Source organism: Pantherophis guttatus, chromosome 12 (genome assembly GCF_059756535.1).
Source record: "Pantherophis guttatus breed Tessera chromosome 12, ASM5975653v1, whole genome shotgun sequence".
NCBI classification, from domain to species: domain Eukaryota; kingdom Metazoa; phylum Chordata; class Lepidosauria; order Squamata; family Colubridae; genus Pantherophis; species Pantherophis guttatus.
Window position 1 is genome coordinate 4,746,716 of NC_142074.1, and position 17,975 is coordinate 4,764,690.

Here is a 17,975-nt window from a genome sequence, read left to right on the forward strand (position 1 = left end):
TGACTCTGGGCTGTGTACACAACTAAAAGAAAAAAAAAACAATTACAATAATTAAAAAACAATTAAAATTAAATTAGCTGCCCAGAGTTGCAGTTACAGTCAGATGGGCGGCATATACTTTTAATAAATAAAAACAGTTAAAACTATAATAACAAAACGGGCCTGGTGGCTCAGCAGACTGATAGCATTGTGATTAACACCAGCTGTCTGCAATTACTGTAAGTTCGAATCTTGCCAGGCTCAAGGTTGACTCAGCCTTCCATCCTTTCTAAGGTGGGTAAAATGAGGACCCAGTTTGTGGGGGCAGTAAGCTGACTTTGTATAAATATACAAAAGTATGAAGGCTGTTGCTTAGCACATTGTAAGCTGCCCTGAGTCTCCGGAGAAGGGCGGCATATAAATAAAAATAAAAATAAAAAAAATATGAGAGAATGCCGTACACACCACACAACCGTTTCATCGGCCCCACACTTCCATGGGATCCCCAAGCCCCAAGAGTTTGAAGGGTCTTCTGGACAAGCCAATCGGGTTGGGCCAATTTCACACGATGTGTTAAAGGGACACATCCACTTTAACACTTCTCTACTACAGCAGAGAAGGCCCTCTTCCTAGGTCCTGCCAAAAGCTCTTTGGCTGATGTTGACCCAAAACTATGGCCCTCCTGCCAGATCTGTTTGGGGAGAGGCCGTCCCTCAGGTAACCTGGCCCCATGCCATGTATAGCTTCATTAGTCATCCCCAACACCTTGAATTGAAACTGGAAAACAGTACAGCTCACAGAGCAGAGGTGTAACCTATGCGGTTCTAGGAGCACACCTAACTAATAGAAAGGAAGAATATTTGTAGCTCAGGGATGAACTGTGTGGTCCTTGGTTTAGCAAGTGTGGTCTGAGTTTAGCAATAGCACTTAGACACATATACCACATCACAGTTCTTTACAGCCCTCTCTTAAGTGGTTTACAGTATCACCATCTTGCCCCCAACAATCTGGGTCCTCATTGACTTCGGAAGGATGGAAGACTGAGTCAACATTGAGCCGGTCAGGATCGAACTGTTGGCAGAATTAGCCTGCAATACTGGATTCTAACCACTGCACCACCACGGCTCTTGGTGGCTTTCTTATAGACAAACTAGGCAATGAGGGGTCCTTGGTCAGACTTTTCATTACCAAACTAGGTAACCTCATTAGTGCTGTTGCTTCTGTTACCTAGTTTGGTAATGAAAGATCTGCAAAAAAAAATCCATCACATTCAGAGAGCATCAAAGACTCCAGTATGTGCTTTTATTTGGATGCTGATGATAAGTTACACATAAATAGGACAGGAAGAAAATATGCATTGTTGCTAAGGAATTCCATTTGGTGATTAAGATAATGGGTAACTAATCCCCTGTCTTTCTTTCTAACAAAACCAAGAGAAACTCTGTTGATAGACTGGTATGCTGACTCATATTTTATTGTATAAACCATAATTGGTGTGATGTACAAACCTTAAGCTTTATACTGTGGTTTGCAAATCATAATTATGGGATTGCATTGAGTAAACAACAACACTGCGCTGTAGTGTGATGTGTCAACAGGTTTTAGAATAATTGTATTAGTAAATGAGCAATTATTTTAGGCCACAGTTTAAGTGTTCACTTGAGCTGGGTTAAGAGTAAATCCAAGAATTCGACAGAACAGATTAACACTAACTTGCATTAATATTCCAAGGTTATGCATTATAAATTGCAGTTGTCCAGTTTTTCGAAATATGCACAGTAATCGTGACCCTTCCTGTTATAAGAGAGGAATTTTTTTGGGGGTGGGGGAATCAGGAATTCCTTCTTGGATTTTTCCATGCCGATTTCCTGTTCTGGCCCTAAATTTTGAATTCAAGGATATGCAGGTAAAACAAAAACTGCTGCAGTTTTATAACGTGATGGTGCAGTGGTTGGAATGCAGTATTGCAGCTAATTCTGCTGACTGTCAACTGCCGGCAGTTCGATCCTGACAGGCTCAAGGTTGACTCAGCCTTCCATCCTTCCGAGGTCGGTAAAATGAGGACCTAGGTTGTTAGGGGCAACATGCTGACTCTGTAAACCGCTTAGAGAGGGCTGTGAAGCACTACGAAGCAGTCTAAGTGCTATTGCTTATGTCATGCTTCATAGTTATGTAGAGCCAGTTTGGTTTAACGGTGAAGGCACCAGGCTAGAAATCCGGAGACCACGCCCACCTTAGGCATGAATGGCGGCTGGGTGACTTTGGGCCAGTCCCTCTCTCTCTTAGGGTGGTTGTTGTGGGAAAAATAGAAGGAGTGATAGGTATGTTTGTCACTTTGAGTTATTTATACAAATAATGAGGTTAGGATATAAATAATGACATGTTTCATTATCCATAATGAGTTACGTATTGATTATGCAAATGGCTAATTGCTCACTTCTATTTCAGTTATTTTAGGTCTCTGTGTTTGAATAGATCAGGTGCCCCCATTTGACATATATTGAATGCTCTATTTTTTAAGGCTGTCACAAAGCCACTTCAGTTTTAAAAAACAGAACAAACCCTTAATGGAAGCCTCCTCTAGCTTTCCCAGAGACCCTTGAGGACTTTTAAGAGCCTCTGATTAAATTATCTCATTGGGCGCTAAAGAGGTTGGGCTGTTTCTCTTCTAAGCGTCTTCTTTTCTGTGACGTCCCCTGACAGAACAGTGAAGCCCGGGTCAGCTTTGTGGTCCTCCGTCAGTCTGGGGTGCAGCATCCGGAAGCCGCTGAGGACAGCAGCAGCACCTCCAACGCCAGCAGCAGCAGCAGCAACGGGGGAAGCCCTGTGCAGCACAGTCGCCGGAAGCCGGAGCAAAATCACTTCCGGCGAAGATCCAACTATCAGAAGGTATTGGCCACTCAGTCAGTTTTGGTTGGGACGTCGACTTGATCTCTGCTCTGCTTTGAGCAAAGATTGTTATCAAAATGCCATTTGTGAAGGAACGATACGACATACAGGTAGCCCTCAGCTTATCACCGTTTTTCACACTTACGACCGTTGCAGCAACCCCATGGTCACGTGATCAAATTTCAGCCGCTTGGCAACTGGCACATACTTATGACAGTTGCTGTGTCTGAAGGTCACATGATCACCTTTGTTGACCTTTGGACAAGCAGAGTCAATGGGGAAGCCAGATTCACTTAACAACCATGTTACTAACTGTGGCAAGCAAGGTGGGGCAAAACTCACTTAACTGTCTTGCTTAACAACAGAAATTTGGGGCTCAGTTGTGGTCATAAGTCGAGGGCTACCTGTAATTGGTTAAAGATCTTTGCATGGGAATGTTTTTAACTTGCAATGTTAAGATGATCTCCTTTACAAAGGTCTACATTGCTCCAGGATGCAGACGGTGTCCTTTACTTTAATGTATAAGGAAGAATTTAGCTCCCCACCCATCCCTCCCAAGTCTTAAGCCCAGCCCCTAGAACCCCCCAAATGGCTCTCAGATGGTAACTTTTAAAATATGACCTGGGCGGGATTGTTAAATACATTGTGCGAGAGTAAGTAATTAGGTTAACTATATTTCTGTAAACAGAAGTGAAATGAGATGAAAAATAATTTTTGCCTTGGCTCTGCTCTCTGTTTTTGGGCACCTCTCAGCCTGGCAAGAGGGTGTGCTATTTTGTGTAATGGCTCTGCCAGTGGGCTGGGGGGCCCTAATGGAGGCGCTCTAGACTGGAGGCGGTTGGTGCAACGACATAGAGACCTTGGCTTTTATTTTGGCAGTGGTTTGCTCTCCAAACGTGTTTCAATTTAGTTGCTGAACATTTCGTTACCAAAGTAGGTAACCTCATCATCAGGATTTTCTGGCGCTTTTCTCCCTAGCTTATTATCTTGTGTGCCAGTTTGGTCAGTTGGTCGTGTGCTTGGCTTTCAGTCTGCATTTAATTCTTGTAATTTTTAAATTAGTGTTATATTTATAATTGTTCTTATGTTTATATTTTCTATTGTGTTACCAGGATGATTAGGGGACTGGAGGCTAAAACATGCGATGAACTGTTGCAGGAACTGGGCATGGCTAGTCTAGTGAAGAGAAGGATCAGGGGTGGCTTCCGGTTTGCTGCTGGCCGCCGCTAGACGTTCCTTTGGGATCGTCAGCTTCCTTTGCCTGTCAGAGCCGCCTTCACAGCGGAATGGCGGCTCGAAAAAACTCCGTTTCCATGAGGCAAAGGAGATAGAGCCGGCAGGGGTGGGTGGAACTCTCTGCAGAGTCCCAAAAGTTTTTTTTTTACTTTTGGGACGGAGCGGATGAGATGCCCCATATCCCCAGCCGCTGCTCCGGGCTTTGGGAGACCTCTGCTAATGCAGAGCCAGGCGTGAAGAGCAAGCCTGCGAATTTAACAGATTACTCAAAGAAAATGTGAGCTGGACCTGTAATATTGAATCGCAAGTATTTTACTTATCTTTTAAAAAAATTATTTAAGAGAAAAGAGGAAAGGAAAGGGGGAGAAAAAAAGCCTTTTAAAATGGCGTCTGCCGCGGCTGGAGAAGAGGCTGAAAGGAAAAGTCCTTCCGTTTTCTATTAATACAATGTAGCGGAATAAACACCACTGGCTACATTTGTAGACAAAACTTCGCTCCTGCGTCTTTTTCTCTCTTTTTTTTCCCTGGAGACTTGACATTGTTATTGACTGGAAAGAAGTCTTTTTTCTTGTTTTTTTTTCTTTTAACAAAGCTTGCCTGGGCGGAAATATGGCACTGAAACTTATAAAGTCAAACAAACAAGTAGTGGGGGGGGGATTCCCCCACTAACAACTTAAAAGAACAAGTTTTAACTCTTCAATCTCAGAAACCTGATTTCAATATAATAGAATTTCTTTTAGAGGAGATTGTAAGAAGGGATGAGATTGTGAATCAGCACCTTGAAAAATTTAAGCAGGAAATTAAAGAATTGGTGAAATCTAAGTTTGATTTTTTGGAGCAAAAAATTTTAAAAGTGGCTAATGGTTTGTCAGAATTTATGATACAGTTGGCTACAAATACTAATTTACTAGAGTCTAAAATGGAAGAAATTCAAGATAAATTGGACAATAGAACTCAAAAAATTGAAAATGATTTGATAAACACTCAGGATAATAGCTCAGAAGAAAAACCTAAAATGGAGGCTGATCAAAAGTCTGGTAATGTAGAAAATCTGCAACAGAGGATTGAAAGAGAGGTTTTAATGGTACAATATAATTTCACAGAATATGCGATAAGACTGAGAGGTTTGCAGGAAGATAACAGAGATGATTTAAGGAAAATATCTTCTGAATGTAGATAAAAGCTGGGATTTTAAAGGTTCAACCCGAGGAAGTGTTTTGTAGGATTGACAGAGTTTACAGAATAAATTCCTGGATTGCCAAGCAAAGGCAATTGCCTAGAGATGTAGTGATTTATTTTACAGACAAAGAAATTAGGAATAATATTGTGCAAAATTCCTTCAATTCTAATTTGCAACTGCATGGAAGAAAGATTTGGATTTACAAAGAACTCCCACCTAAGATATTAATGGAAAGGAAGAAATTTGCTTTTCTGGTGACTGAGTTAAAAAAGAGAAATATCCTATTCAGGTGGGACGCTCCAGTTGGTATCATATTGAGATATCAAGGAGAAAGATACCAGTTAAATACTGTTGAAAGAGCGGAAGAATTTTATCAAAACAGATTGAAAATGAACTTAACGTCTTCAGGTATAATACAGAATAAGCAGGAGTTGGAAATAAAGGGAAAATATCGAGCTACAGAGACTGTACCAGATAAACCGCCTTTGGATTTTTTGGATACCCCAGCTGGATTATTTACAAATCTGAGAGAAGTGGCATCTGACTTTAATGTGATGACCTATCAAGTCAAGGACAAGCACGGAAACCAATTAGGGGATATACAAGGGGCAAAAAAGAAAGATGAGACACAAAAACAAAACCAACAAGATCAATCTACAGAGCAGAATCAAAATCGACTAGTTGATACACAATCCGTAGAAAGGAAACCAGGATGGAAATCAAACCCGCAAAAAGAAAAGAAAAAAAGAAATAGGTTGCATAAAAATAGAAATTTCTAAATCAAGCAACAGTGAAGCCAGTGACTTTAAAAATGAATGAGTATGTGAAAATATAGAGGAGGCGACGTATTGGTCAATATTATCCTGAGGATGGTGACAGGCCTCTGCATTGCCGTAATTTTGGGATGTGAAAAGAGCCTTAAACTGATGGATTTTAATTATCTACTTTGGAACTCCTTTTCGTGCTGATAACTATATTATAATTATCTTGAATTATAAGGCAAAAGAGTCATACTGGGGCATGCAGAAGATCTGGTTGTTACCCACTACGATGATGGGAATTAATAATCCTGATGAAAGCCACAATTATTACTATATGGAATATAACTATAATGTCACTCGGGTGGTTGTTTTTACTTTCATATATATAAGAGGATATTTACTACTGATGGGGGTAGATATGACTGAAGATTTTGAATATACTGTTGCATCAGCAAGCTATGTTACCCTATTATGGATGATGGTTTTAATAATCCAGTGGAAAGACTTTAAAGAAGATATCATATGGATTATAAATTTAAAGTTATTGTCTTTTCTTTTTTACTTAGATATAATGGAATATATATACATATACTTTTAAGTAGAGTGGGCAATGAATTAAAGATATTAAGAATTGTTGTGTATGATAATTTTGCAGGACAGTGGGTGAATAAGCTAGTTTGCAGACTGATTAGTTTAAGAAAAGGGATTTTTAAGTGATATGTTTAGGGGAGTGGAGGAAATGGATAGAGTGGAATAAATGTTAAATTAGGTTTTACGGGGAGGGCCGCTTTGAAATGCTATAGTAATATATATAGATCAAATGTTAAAGTAGGATTTATTGTATAGTTTTTAAAGTGGAAGGTGGTTTTGAATTGTTGTAATAGATATAAGTTTGGGAGAGGAGAAAAAGGGTAGATTATTGCCAAATTGGGAGTTATAATACTATTTTGCTAAATTAGAAGTTATTATACAATGTTATAGTATAATGTCTTTTTTTTTTTCCTTTCTTGAAATGTATGGATAAAGGGGGATGTTATAATATTAATAATATTTTTAGTAAGTAAAGGTCAGTATTTAGAGGAGGGGGTAAGTAATCTGTTATGAATTAGGTTTTTTGTTATGAAGAAGTCACGGGGGGACGGGTGGGGAGGGGGGGTTAGGGAGGGGGAGGGGGAGGGGGGGGGAAAGGGGGGAAAATTTGTATTTGAAAACTTTTTCAATAAAAAAAAAAAAAAAGAGAAGGATCAGGGAGACATGAGAGCATCTTCCAATATTTGAAGGGCTGCCACAGAGAGGAGGAAGGGGGTCTAGCTATTTTCCAAGGTACCTGAAGGCCAGACAAGGAATAATGGATGGAAACTGACCAAGGAGAGATTCAACCTGGAAATAAGGAGGAATTTCCTGACAGTGAGAGCAATCAACCAATGAAACAGAAGTTGCCTTCGGAGGTTGTGGGAGCTTCATCACTTGAGACTTTCAAAAAAAGATTGAACTGCCATTTGTCAGAAATGGTGTAGGGTCTCTTGCTTGAGCGGGGGGTTGGACTAGATGACCTATAAGGTCCCGTCCAACTCTGTTAATCTGTAACTCAGAGACTCTGAATAACAAGATGGGCAGCAAATAAATTTAATAAATAAATAACTAGGAACTTAGAAATTGTACAGAATAGGAAACTGATGACAGTGGGTAAGAAAAGAGCTCATGACAGGGAGTTGGTTATAGTGATTTGATGCTCTAATTTCATTTTAAACTGACTTTGCAACATTTTCCCCCTTGCCACTTATAAGGGCTCATGTGGAATCTTCTGGGTAAAAACACAAGAATGTCATGAAAATGGTACAAAGTGCCCAGTCATTAAAGTAGCAGAGAAAGTCAAAAGTAAGGCAAGGTAGAATAGAACGTAGGGGGAGCGGGAAATGTGTTTGTGTGTGTGTGTGTGAGAGAGAGTGTGTGTAAATAAATCTGTATTGATTTGGGGAGAGAAATTCAAAAGTGGAAGTGCTGTTTGTGAGAAGGCCTGTTCTAGTGTCATCATCAACGTCGTCTTCTGGTAGAGAAACACTGATTTCACTGGATGGGATCAGGTAAAAGCCTGATCATAGAACATAAGGCTGGAAGGGACATTGGAGACCTTATTCCATCCCGGATAAATGGTTGTCCAATGTCTTCTTGAAAGCTTCCAGTGATGGAGCATCCACAACTTCTGGAGGCACTGTTCCATTGATTAATTGTGCTCATTGTCAGGAAATTCCTCCTTAGTTCCAAGTTGGATCTCTCTTTAATGATCTTCTACCCATTGATTCTGACCTCAGATGCTTTGGAGAATAAGTCAATCCCCTCTTCTCTGTGACAGCCCCTCAAGTATTGGATGACTGCTATCATGTCACCCCTATTAGTTTATAGTTTACTCTTTTCAATTAACTAAACATACTTAGTTCCTTCAATTGTCCATCATATGTTTTAGCCCCCAGACCCCTTATCCTGGTTAATTAAAACATAATTAAAGGAGCTATGGTGACAAAGTGGTTAGAATGCAGTATTGCAGGCAAACTCTGCCCACTGCCAGCAGTTTGATCCTGACCGGCTCAAGGTTGACTCAGCCTTCCATCCTTCCAAGGTCGGTAAAATGAGGACCCAGATTGTTAGGGGGAAAATGCTGACTCTGTAAACCGCTTAGAGCGGGATGTAAAGCACTGTGAAAAGTCTTAAGTGCTATTGCTAGTGCTATGAGATTGCTAATTTTCCATGATTGGCGAGGATCTGCATATTACTCTCAGGACTTAATTGTCCAAAATCTATTGCCACAGAGAGGGCTTCTGTCTCCTGGAAAAAACAGTATGATTAATGAATTTTCCATACCCTGTTAATCCCACAAAGACGGTCCCTGTAGGGGGTATTTCTCATTTTACCATTATTGGGAGTTCATCTTAATTCTGCATTGAAGCAGTTATTTATCTGTCCCTATTGAAGTGTGAACAAAACAGGCACGATTTAAATCATGATTTAAATCACTAGTAAAAAGGCTTGATTTAAATCAACTCAATTTAAATCATAATTTTTAAAGAGCAATTGTCATCTCTGTCCCACAGCGGCTCTTCCTCTGACCTGCTCACCGATTGTTGACTCACCGACAGTCCCAATACTGCAGAATATATAGCCTCATGCTACATAACTAAGCTCCATTTCATGCTGAATGCTTTTACTCTAAAAGCATTTTATTAAAATAAATTCAATTTTAAAAAATCCAATTTAAATTTAAAAAATCTGATTATTTTTTTTTAACAATCAATTTTTATCCACCCTGGAACAGAAAATGCACTACTACAAACATTCCGTATGGTACAGAAATAGTTCAGGCAGCTGGTGATCCACACAAAAGCATAAATATACTTTTTGAAATAATTTTCAACAGCTGCCCTTAATTATATTCAGGAACATTTTGCAAAATGCTTTCTGCAAAAGATGGGCTGACATGTTTTCTAGCCAGGATGCCTGTCTGACTCACTTCCTGTTCACCTTTAACTTCAGGAAAGAAACTGACTCTGTATCCCTTTCATGAAAATTAAGCATATAGTGAAGACCTGAGAAATAATAGGTCACAATTGTGAGGGTGTCGGGCATAACATTTGCAGCTGAGAAACGTGTTTTGAATACATCATTTTATCTTTCTCTCTTAGCCTATTACTGAGGAATTCAAACCTAAAAAAAAATAGGTTTTTGACTCTGAAAGTTGTCCCAGACAAAATACTTTTGTGTTTCATTTAAACATAACTTTTTTTTTCCTTTCTCCAAATCAAACTTTTTAGAATTTCTCATGTCTATGGAGATTCTCAGTCATCCAGGTCATGGTTGTCCCAAAGATGCTTTTTCAAAAGGCAACTGAACCTTTTTTTCCCCCTTGAAGATGTTTCACTTCTCATCCAAGAAGCTTCTTCAGTTCTGACTGAATGGTAGAGAATGGAGGATTTATATTCCTTGCAGTATTCAGGTGACCCTGAGGGCACAGATAAACCTCCAAATGACCTTAATGACTCTTGAGAGTGCTAATGACCAGGTGACTGCAAGGAATATTAATCCTTCTATTCTCCACCATTCAGTCAGAACAGAGGAAGCTTTTTGGATGAGAAGTGTAAAACATCTTCAAGGAAAAACAAAGGAAGTCCAGTTGCCTTTGGAAAAAGCACCTATGGATTCTCATGAGAAATGTCTTCTAATATTTTTAACCATTATGTAGCTCCTCTGGATATCACCATAGTATCATCCATCCTTTGCAAAATCTCCCTTGGAAATGAAAATACAAAAATGAGCTGCTTCAGTCTGATGTAATGGGGATTCTGCTGGCTTGGGATATATATCTTACCAACTTAGTTAATTAACATTAACTGTTGTAAATTTAATATATAGGTTATTTTCTTTCTTCCCTGTCTTCCTCTGAACTTTTAGATACTCCCCCAAGGATACTTCAGCCAGGAAAAGGTGGTTACCATAAAAAAGGACCCCAAAGAGTCTTTTGGGATAACGATAGGAGGAGGACGAGACGGCAAAGCAAAACTCCCTATTTATGTAACCAGCGTCCAACCAGTTGGATGTCTCTTGAGGGATGGGAGGATTAAGAAAGGTAGGATACAGCCCCCCCTTCTTCTCTTTTTTTAAAAAAAGTTGATTAAACTGTCACTGACATAGGAATGGTGCTTTCATGAATTTGCAAAGATCTTAGTGAACGAAACTAGGAAGATGCATTTTTTACCCAAATCTTGGTTCTAATCTGTCTCCTCCTGATTTCTGTAACAGGAGATATTCTTTTGAGCATCAACAATATCGATTTGACTCATCTCAATTATAACGAAGCTGTCTCTGCACTGAAGTCAAACGCAGCGTTGCAGACAGTGGTGCTGAAAGCGCTGGAGGTTGTAATCCCAGAGAAGGCGTTGGAAGGGGCTGAGGGCCTGGACAGCAGGGAAAACGGGCACAGCTGGGCAAGCTGGTCTCCTCTCTGGATCACCTGGCTCGGATTGCCAAGGTAAGGTTGGTGTTGGCAGAGGGAATCTTCCTGATAAGTAGTTCTTGCTTATCTCAGCCGGATCAACGAAACGGTGTAATGCTTTAGGGCAGTGTTTCTCAACCTTGGAAGCTTGAAGATGGGTGGACTTCAACTCCCAGAATCCCCCAGCCAGCAGCTGGGAGTTGAAGTCCACCCATCTTCAAGCTTCCAAGGTTGAGAAACACTGCTTTAGGGCATTTTTCTTGACTTAGCCTTTCAACAGTCGTGCTTGAAAGTGTTCTTAGGATGCCACCGGAATTAAAATACAGAATTCAGAATAATAACGCTGGAGGGGAACTTGGAGTCTTCCAGTCCAGCCCCCTGGTTGAATGGAGACCCTGTACCATTCTGGTCAAAGGGCTGTCTAATCTCTTCTTGAAAACCTCCAGTGATGGAGCACTCACAACTTCTGTTCGTTCCACCGATTAATTGTTCTCACTGTCAGGAAATTTCTCTTTAGTTCCAAGTTGGATGTCTCCGTGATAAGTTTCCATCTCTTACTTCTTGACTTGCCCTCAGGTGCTTTGGAGAATAGATGAACCTCTTACTCTCTGTGATGGCCCCTCAAATATTTGAAGACTGCTATCACATAAGGCCTAGCCCTTCTCTTCGTTAGGTTAGACCAGGGGTGTCAAACTCTATTTCATTGAGGGCCACATCAGGGTTGTGTTTGACCTCGGGGGTGGTGGTGGGCATGGCCAGCTCAGTGTCACTCGTGTCAGGGGGCCCTGTGGTGGCCTGAGCGCTCTGCCATTGAAAACGGAGTTTGGGCCAGTCCTTTGCTGTTCCCAAGGCAGCACCGTAGACCAGATCCAGCCTGCGGGCCTTGAGTTTGATACTCCTGGGCCAGACATACCAGTTCCCACAACTGTTCAACCCCTTTTTTTGTGACAGCCAGTTAAATATGTCACCACACTCTTCCTCTTCATTAGACTAGACCCGTGATGGCGAACCTATGGCACGTGTGCCAGAGGTGGCACGCGGAGCCATATTAGTGGGCATGCCAGCTCAGCTCTGGGGCGCATGTGTGCGCCGGCCAGCTGATTTTCGGGCCTTCTGGGCCAACCGGAAGTAGGGAAACAGGCTGTTTCCTGCCTCTGGAGGGCCTGGGGGAGGGGTGGGGAAGGCCCATTTTTCTTTCTTACCTGGCTCCAGATCCTCTCCGTGTATCTGGGAATGGCGAAAACAGCCTTTCCCACTCCCTTGGAAGCCCTATGGAGGCTGAAAGGGCCCATTTCCTGACTCCCAGTAGGACAGGAAGTGATGTTTTTTCCTGTCCCCAACCTCCAGAGACTCCTAGAGAGGCTCCTAGAGACTCATAGAGAGGTTCTGGAGGCTGGGGACAGCAAAAAATGTCACTTCCTGTCCCACCGAGAGTTGGAAAATGGGCTCTTTCAGCCTCCGTAGGGCCTCCAAGGGAGTGGGAAAGGCTGTTTTCACCCTTCCCAGATACACACAGAGGATCTGGAACCAGGTAAGAAAGAAAAATGGGCCTACCAGGCCATCATGTGCCAGGAGCGGGGGGGGGGAGGGGGTTGCGCATGCATGCGCGTGGGCACGTGCGCGCGCGACCCTTCCCCGCCCCCCCTCTCCTGGCACGCGATGGCAAAAAGGTTAGCCATCACTGGACTAGAGTCCCAGTTCCTGCAACCATTTTCATATATTTTAGCCTCCAGTCCCCTAATTATCTTTGATGCTCTTCTCTGCACCCAACATCTTTTTTGTATTATGGTGACTAGAACTGGATGCAGCATTCTAAGTGTGGTCTTATCAAGGCAGTATTAGAGCAGTACTGTAATTTCCAGCGATCTTGATGTTATGTCTCTGTTGATGCAGCTTAGGACTGTGTTGGCTTTTTTAGCAGCTGCTGCACACTGCTGGCTCATTCTTAAGTAATAGTCCACTAGGAAACCTAGATCCCTCTGCTGTTGAACCAAGTGTCACCTATTCTGTATCTGCATTTGGGTTGTCTTGCCTAAACAGCCACCGTTAACACTTGAATTGAAATGCTGTCATTTAAAGCTGTTTCACTGTTCTAAACCTGAGATGATTGAAAATGCAGACCTGCAATGCTAAAGGACTTTCCCCATTTTATCCTGTGGCTTTTCAAAGGACACTTTTTAGTAGGTGATCAGGCAGGGAGACTCCCCTCCCCCATTCCAAATCAGGGGACTGCAGTAGATTCCCATAGAAGAGAACATCTGTAGGGCTCCACTCCATATTGCAGCGGAATTGGGGAGGATTCTGCCTGGGCTTCTTTAGACTGACTTGCCTGGCCCTCGTTCCAAGCTCTCCTTAAGCATCTTCCAAGTTTGCATGATGTGAAATAATGAAACATGGGAAGCCAATATGACGGATACTGCTTTGGAGGAAAGAGATGGATCTTGGCATGATTGTGTGAACAAGTAAAGCATGATGGAATGGAATCACTGAATAACTGAAGCTGACCCTCTGGACTTTTTTTAATGGTGGGATGGATGTTTGTGTGTTCATGACTGAAGCTGATAAACTCAGGGAAACTGGAATATAAACTGCAGAAGACCAGTTTGTCATCCTTTATTATTTCTTGGACACTGGAGTGAATGTTACCCGAGATAACTGCAGGACTGTTTCATAGTTCTACCACCAGGTGCAATTCCCCACCTCTGCATTACAGGAAGTTCAAGTCCACAGGTCGTAAAGTTGCCATAGTTACTCACTCCTGCTGTGATGCTTCTTCCTTCTCTCTACACAAAGGTAAGCGATAACTCCAATCGGCTGTTCTTGTTTGTTCTTTTTCCTTTCAGCCAGCTCCACTGCTGTCAAGATATCGTCTTGCGCAAAAGCAACTCGGAGAGCTGGGGATTCAGCATAGTGGGTGGATTCGAAGAAAGCAAAGGAAACCAGCCGTTCTTCATTAAAACCATCGTGCCTGAGACTCCTGCCTTCTGGGACCGGCGGCTGAAGTGCGTGCATTCTTGCTCCTATAGTTTGGGTTTTCCGCTTGAGAGGCAGGCTGGGGTAGCGGTTAAAGGCCCCAGGCTGGAAACCAAAAGACACTGAATTCCTGCCTTAGGCATGAAGCCAGCTGGATGACCCTGGACCATCCCTCTCTCTCACCTCTAGGAAAGAGGGGGCCATGACATGCTGAAAAATGTTGCCCAGAAAACTGCAGGGCTAGTCTAGGCAAGCACCAGAAGTCAAAAGGTCAATATTGCTTTAAGATTTCCCCAGAGTGTGCAAAAACTGCAATTGCCCCTAAGAGCAGGACTTGAAGGTGAGGGTTGAATGGGCAATTTAGCTGGCTTTTCATGACCTCACCTCAAATAGCACTTAGACTTATATACCGCTTCACAGTGTTTTACAGCCCTCTCTAAGCAGTTTATAGAGTCAGCATCTTGCCCCAAACAATTTGGGTCCTCTTTTTATTGACCTCGGAAGGATAGAAGGCTAAATCAACCTTGAGCTGGTCAGGATCGAACTCCTGGCAGTCAACAGAATTAGCCTGCAGTACTGTATTCTAACCACTGTGCACCACGGCTCAATGTCTGGGAAGGAAGTGTTAGCTTCCCCCCTTTTGTTTCCTGAAAAACAGAAGGAGTGACTAGGTACGCAGCATGTAAGAAAAGCAAGGCTGTAATTGAGAGAGTCAGCAAATGCCATCTTTATAAACTGGGTTACACACCTGTAGTATAGTGGTACCTTGGTGCCCATTGTTAATTGGTTCCAGGATGTGCAATGAGTATCAAAAACAGATTTTTCCCATAAGGAATAATGTAGTGAGTCACAAGGCAGGTGACACTGAAAAGTTCTAGCTTGTGCGTTGAGTACCAAACAAACAATGAATACCAGGAAAAAAACTTCTGCTACAAAATTCAATGAGTTTTGAAGCAGTTGAGTACCAAGGTACCACTATAAACTCATTTGCAATTGGGAGTTAGTGCATGAATTGGCTTGAAAATATTTTGGGCTGGATGTTTGTTATTGTTTCTTTTGTCAGATGATATTTAAAAACTTTATTATTATTTTTTTATAAAACAAAGAAAAGAAGTGCAAAAAAGTAAAAATGGTAGGAAGAAACAAATGTACAAGAAAAGTGACTTGTGTTTGTGTAAAAGTGTTGTAGGGGATTGAACACAAGGCACGTTTTAGTTGCTGTCCGAGTCCCAGTGAAGGAGACCTTGAGGATGCTGTTGTAACAGGGCTGTTTCCTTTCCCCTCACTAGGTGCGGAGATGAAATTGTGGCTGTCAACGGAGTGTCTGCTGTTGGGATGAGCAACAGCCAGCTCATTCCCATGCTGAAAGAACAGCGGAATAAAGTGACTCTAACGGTGGTCTCGTGGCCTGGGAGCCACGTCTAAGGTGCCAACTGCAATAGGATGCCTTTGGGGGAGCCTTTCCTTGGAGTGAACCAACCAACCAACCGATGGCTGAGCAGGTCTCAGACAGGCTTCCTCCAAGGTGTAGATTCTTCTACAGAAAAGGCAAATGTAGCTTGTTGTTGAGTTTGATTTTAGATCCATCCACTCGGTAAGCTAAAAACTGTACTCTGATAAGCAGCAGGAGGTATCTTGTGCTATGGTTACTTTTTTGTTGAACAGGGAAACTCTGAGCCACAGCCTCCTTCTCCTGAATCCTTCCCTTAAACCTGCCGAACTAAAGGACAGCAGGCTGAAACTCAACTGATTGATGGCCTTTAATACAATAATCTCTGCTCTTAATGAACTGAAGTAGCAACCTTCAAGATACTAATCGTTGCAATGGGTGAATCATTTAGCTCAATCTCACTGTAGTTACTGGTGCCTTGCAAAGTAGGAGGCCTGGGAAGACTCAGCCATTGTTGAGGTGTATTTATGCCTCTTGCTCAATCTGATTGTTCAGCCTTGAGCCAGTCTCAAGAGTTATGTATGGCCTCACAGCCTTGTTTGACTTCAGGAGTTGCTTTCAAGGAGGTTTGGAAGCCCCAATGGAAGGATGTTCCTACTCAACTGAGCCCCCTTTCTGGGTTTCTCTCCTGTCACTTATTTCCCTTGTAAGAGGGGATATAAATGAGCTCCGGAAGAGCGTTCCACTACTGAAAGACAGACTTTGGCCATTTGATATACACTTAAATAGAGGCTTATTGTGTCTCTGCAGACAATGGGGTTTTTTCAAACAGGACCAGCTGCCCTATCCCTCCCACAGGGATTCCCATCCCGACAATCTCATTAGGACCACAATCCTGGTTGAGTTAGCTTCTTATCACAGCAGCTCATTAAGACGGCCAAAGAAAATACTTAGGAGGAAATAAAGCCATCTACCCCTGCTGTCCTTTCAGGGGCATTCTCCCTCTGCATACATAAATTTGCAGACCTTCAGCTGTCTTTTTTATCCACGGTTTACTGGGGAAAAAAGGAGAATAACAGGTGTTCAGCGTACCATCCTTACCCGCTTGGAAAAGCCATCTCCCTGAGTTGTTTTCCTTTGATCCCCTGCACTGTTTGTTTGTTTTTAGATTGGTCATATCCCTTAACTAATTGAGCATCTTTGTGATTGCTTAACAAGTATGCTTAACAATCCTAACAAGATTGCTTAACAAGAACGTCCTTTTGTCCGTGGCAGAGACTTTGTCCTGTGAACAGATGCGCAGCAAATTAAAAAAAGGAATAAGCAGCCCACCCTATGGAAAGATAGCAAAACCTGTGCCTAAGGAAGTCTTTTGCTATGTTTTCTTGCATATGTGTGCATGCATGCATATGCTGACACTTGAAGATAGACATTTTCTTTTTATAAAAGTAATCTTTTTTTCCTTAAATAGCCTTAATAATTATTTTCTAAGCATAGGATACACTACATTTATTTCACTGGGTTGAAAACCTACTTTCTGTTGTCCGTGCTCTACAAAGTTTCATGATTTACAAAGGGATTCCACTAGCCCATTTGCAAATATTGTGTGGTTGTGGAATAAGTTAGAGAATTTATTAGTTTGTCGTAATTAGGAAATTAATAGGGCCTGCTACCTCCAATTATAAAAGGGATTTCTCAGACCTTGATTTGCACAGAAACTTTAGGTTGCTGAAACATGGCAACCTTCTACTATGGGGCTCTCCAACCTTGGCCTCTTTAAGGCTTGTGGACTTCATCTTCCAGAATTCCCCAGCCAGCATGGATAGCTGAGGAATTCTGGAGGTTGAACTCCACAAGTCTAAAAGCTGCCAAGCTTTTTGGAGGCCCTGCTGTACAATGTGCTTCTCTCACTTGCTCACAAGATGGGTGGGTGAGTGGGAGGTACATACATCTCAGGAAACAACTTACAAGGGGCTTCTGCTTCCCCCAGGACCTTCACTTCCTGGAGGTTCTGGTGTTCCTCTCAGTTGGAGCCTTATTTCAACTGAACAGCAAGTCAGGCTGACAAAAACACAGGACTTGGCATTCGCAGAGGCTGTGTGAAATAGCAAATAAACAAAAAAGGACTTATGATTTATGTTTAAATCTGATTCATGCTTGGACTCTGTTGCCTCATTTGAATCTGGCAAGTAGGTACTAGTGCTCCATTTAAGGATGTTGATTCACTTAAAAATGTATTTGTCAAAGTATATTTCTGAAAGTCAGTGTCTGCCTTCAGATGTGCTTTGAAAGGATATTGGTCTGCCTAATTGACTGACTTCTGTCTTCGACTTTGAGTCCCGTATGACCACTGTAATGTGTGACTCTTGCAATAGCTATAAAAAGGATGCCAAACCTTTTTTTTTTCTCAAATGAAGGGGACGTGCGTTTTCATTTCATTGTATTGTCTGATTTCAATGTGCCTTCAACAATCAGCAGGAAATCTAGTAGCTACTGTATTATTTTGCACCAAAGAATTTGTTGAAACTTGTAGAGACGTTTGTCACTGCTCTGATGCATTTATAAATTATTATTCTGAAGTTA

General features: G+C 41.9%; 1 protein-coding gene across 2 annotated transcripts in view; it reads left to right on the forward strand.

Annotated features, from left to right (window-relative positions):
• The window catches only part of LOC117675996 (ligand of Numb protein X 2-like), a 71,134-nt gene extending 53,159 nt beyond the window's left edge, over positions 1 to 17,975 (forward strand). For both annotated transcript variants that reach the window (XM_060692044.2, XM_060692045.2), the window contains exons 6-10: positions 2,683 to 2,868; positions 10,489 to 10,663; positions 10,837 to 11,065; positions 13,873 to 14,031; positions 15,292 to 17,975. In XM_060692044.2, the coding sequence (XP_060548027.1) occupies positions 2,683 to 2,868; positions 10,489 to 10,663; positions 10,837 to 11,065; positions 13,873 to 14,031; positions 15,292 to 15,427 (885 nt within the window). In that variant the 3' untranslated portion in view covers positions 15,428 to 17,975. The remainder of the gene's footprint in view (positions 1 to 2,682; positions 2,869 to 10,488; positions 10,664 to 10,836; positions 11,066 to 13,872; positions 14,032 to 15,291) is intronic.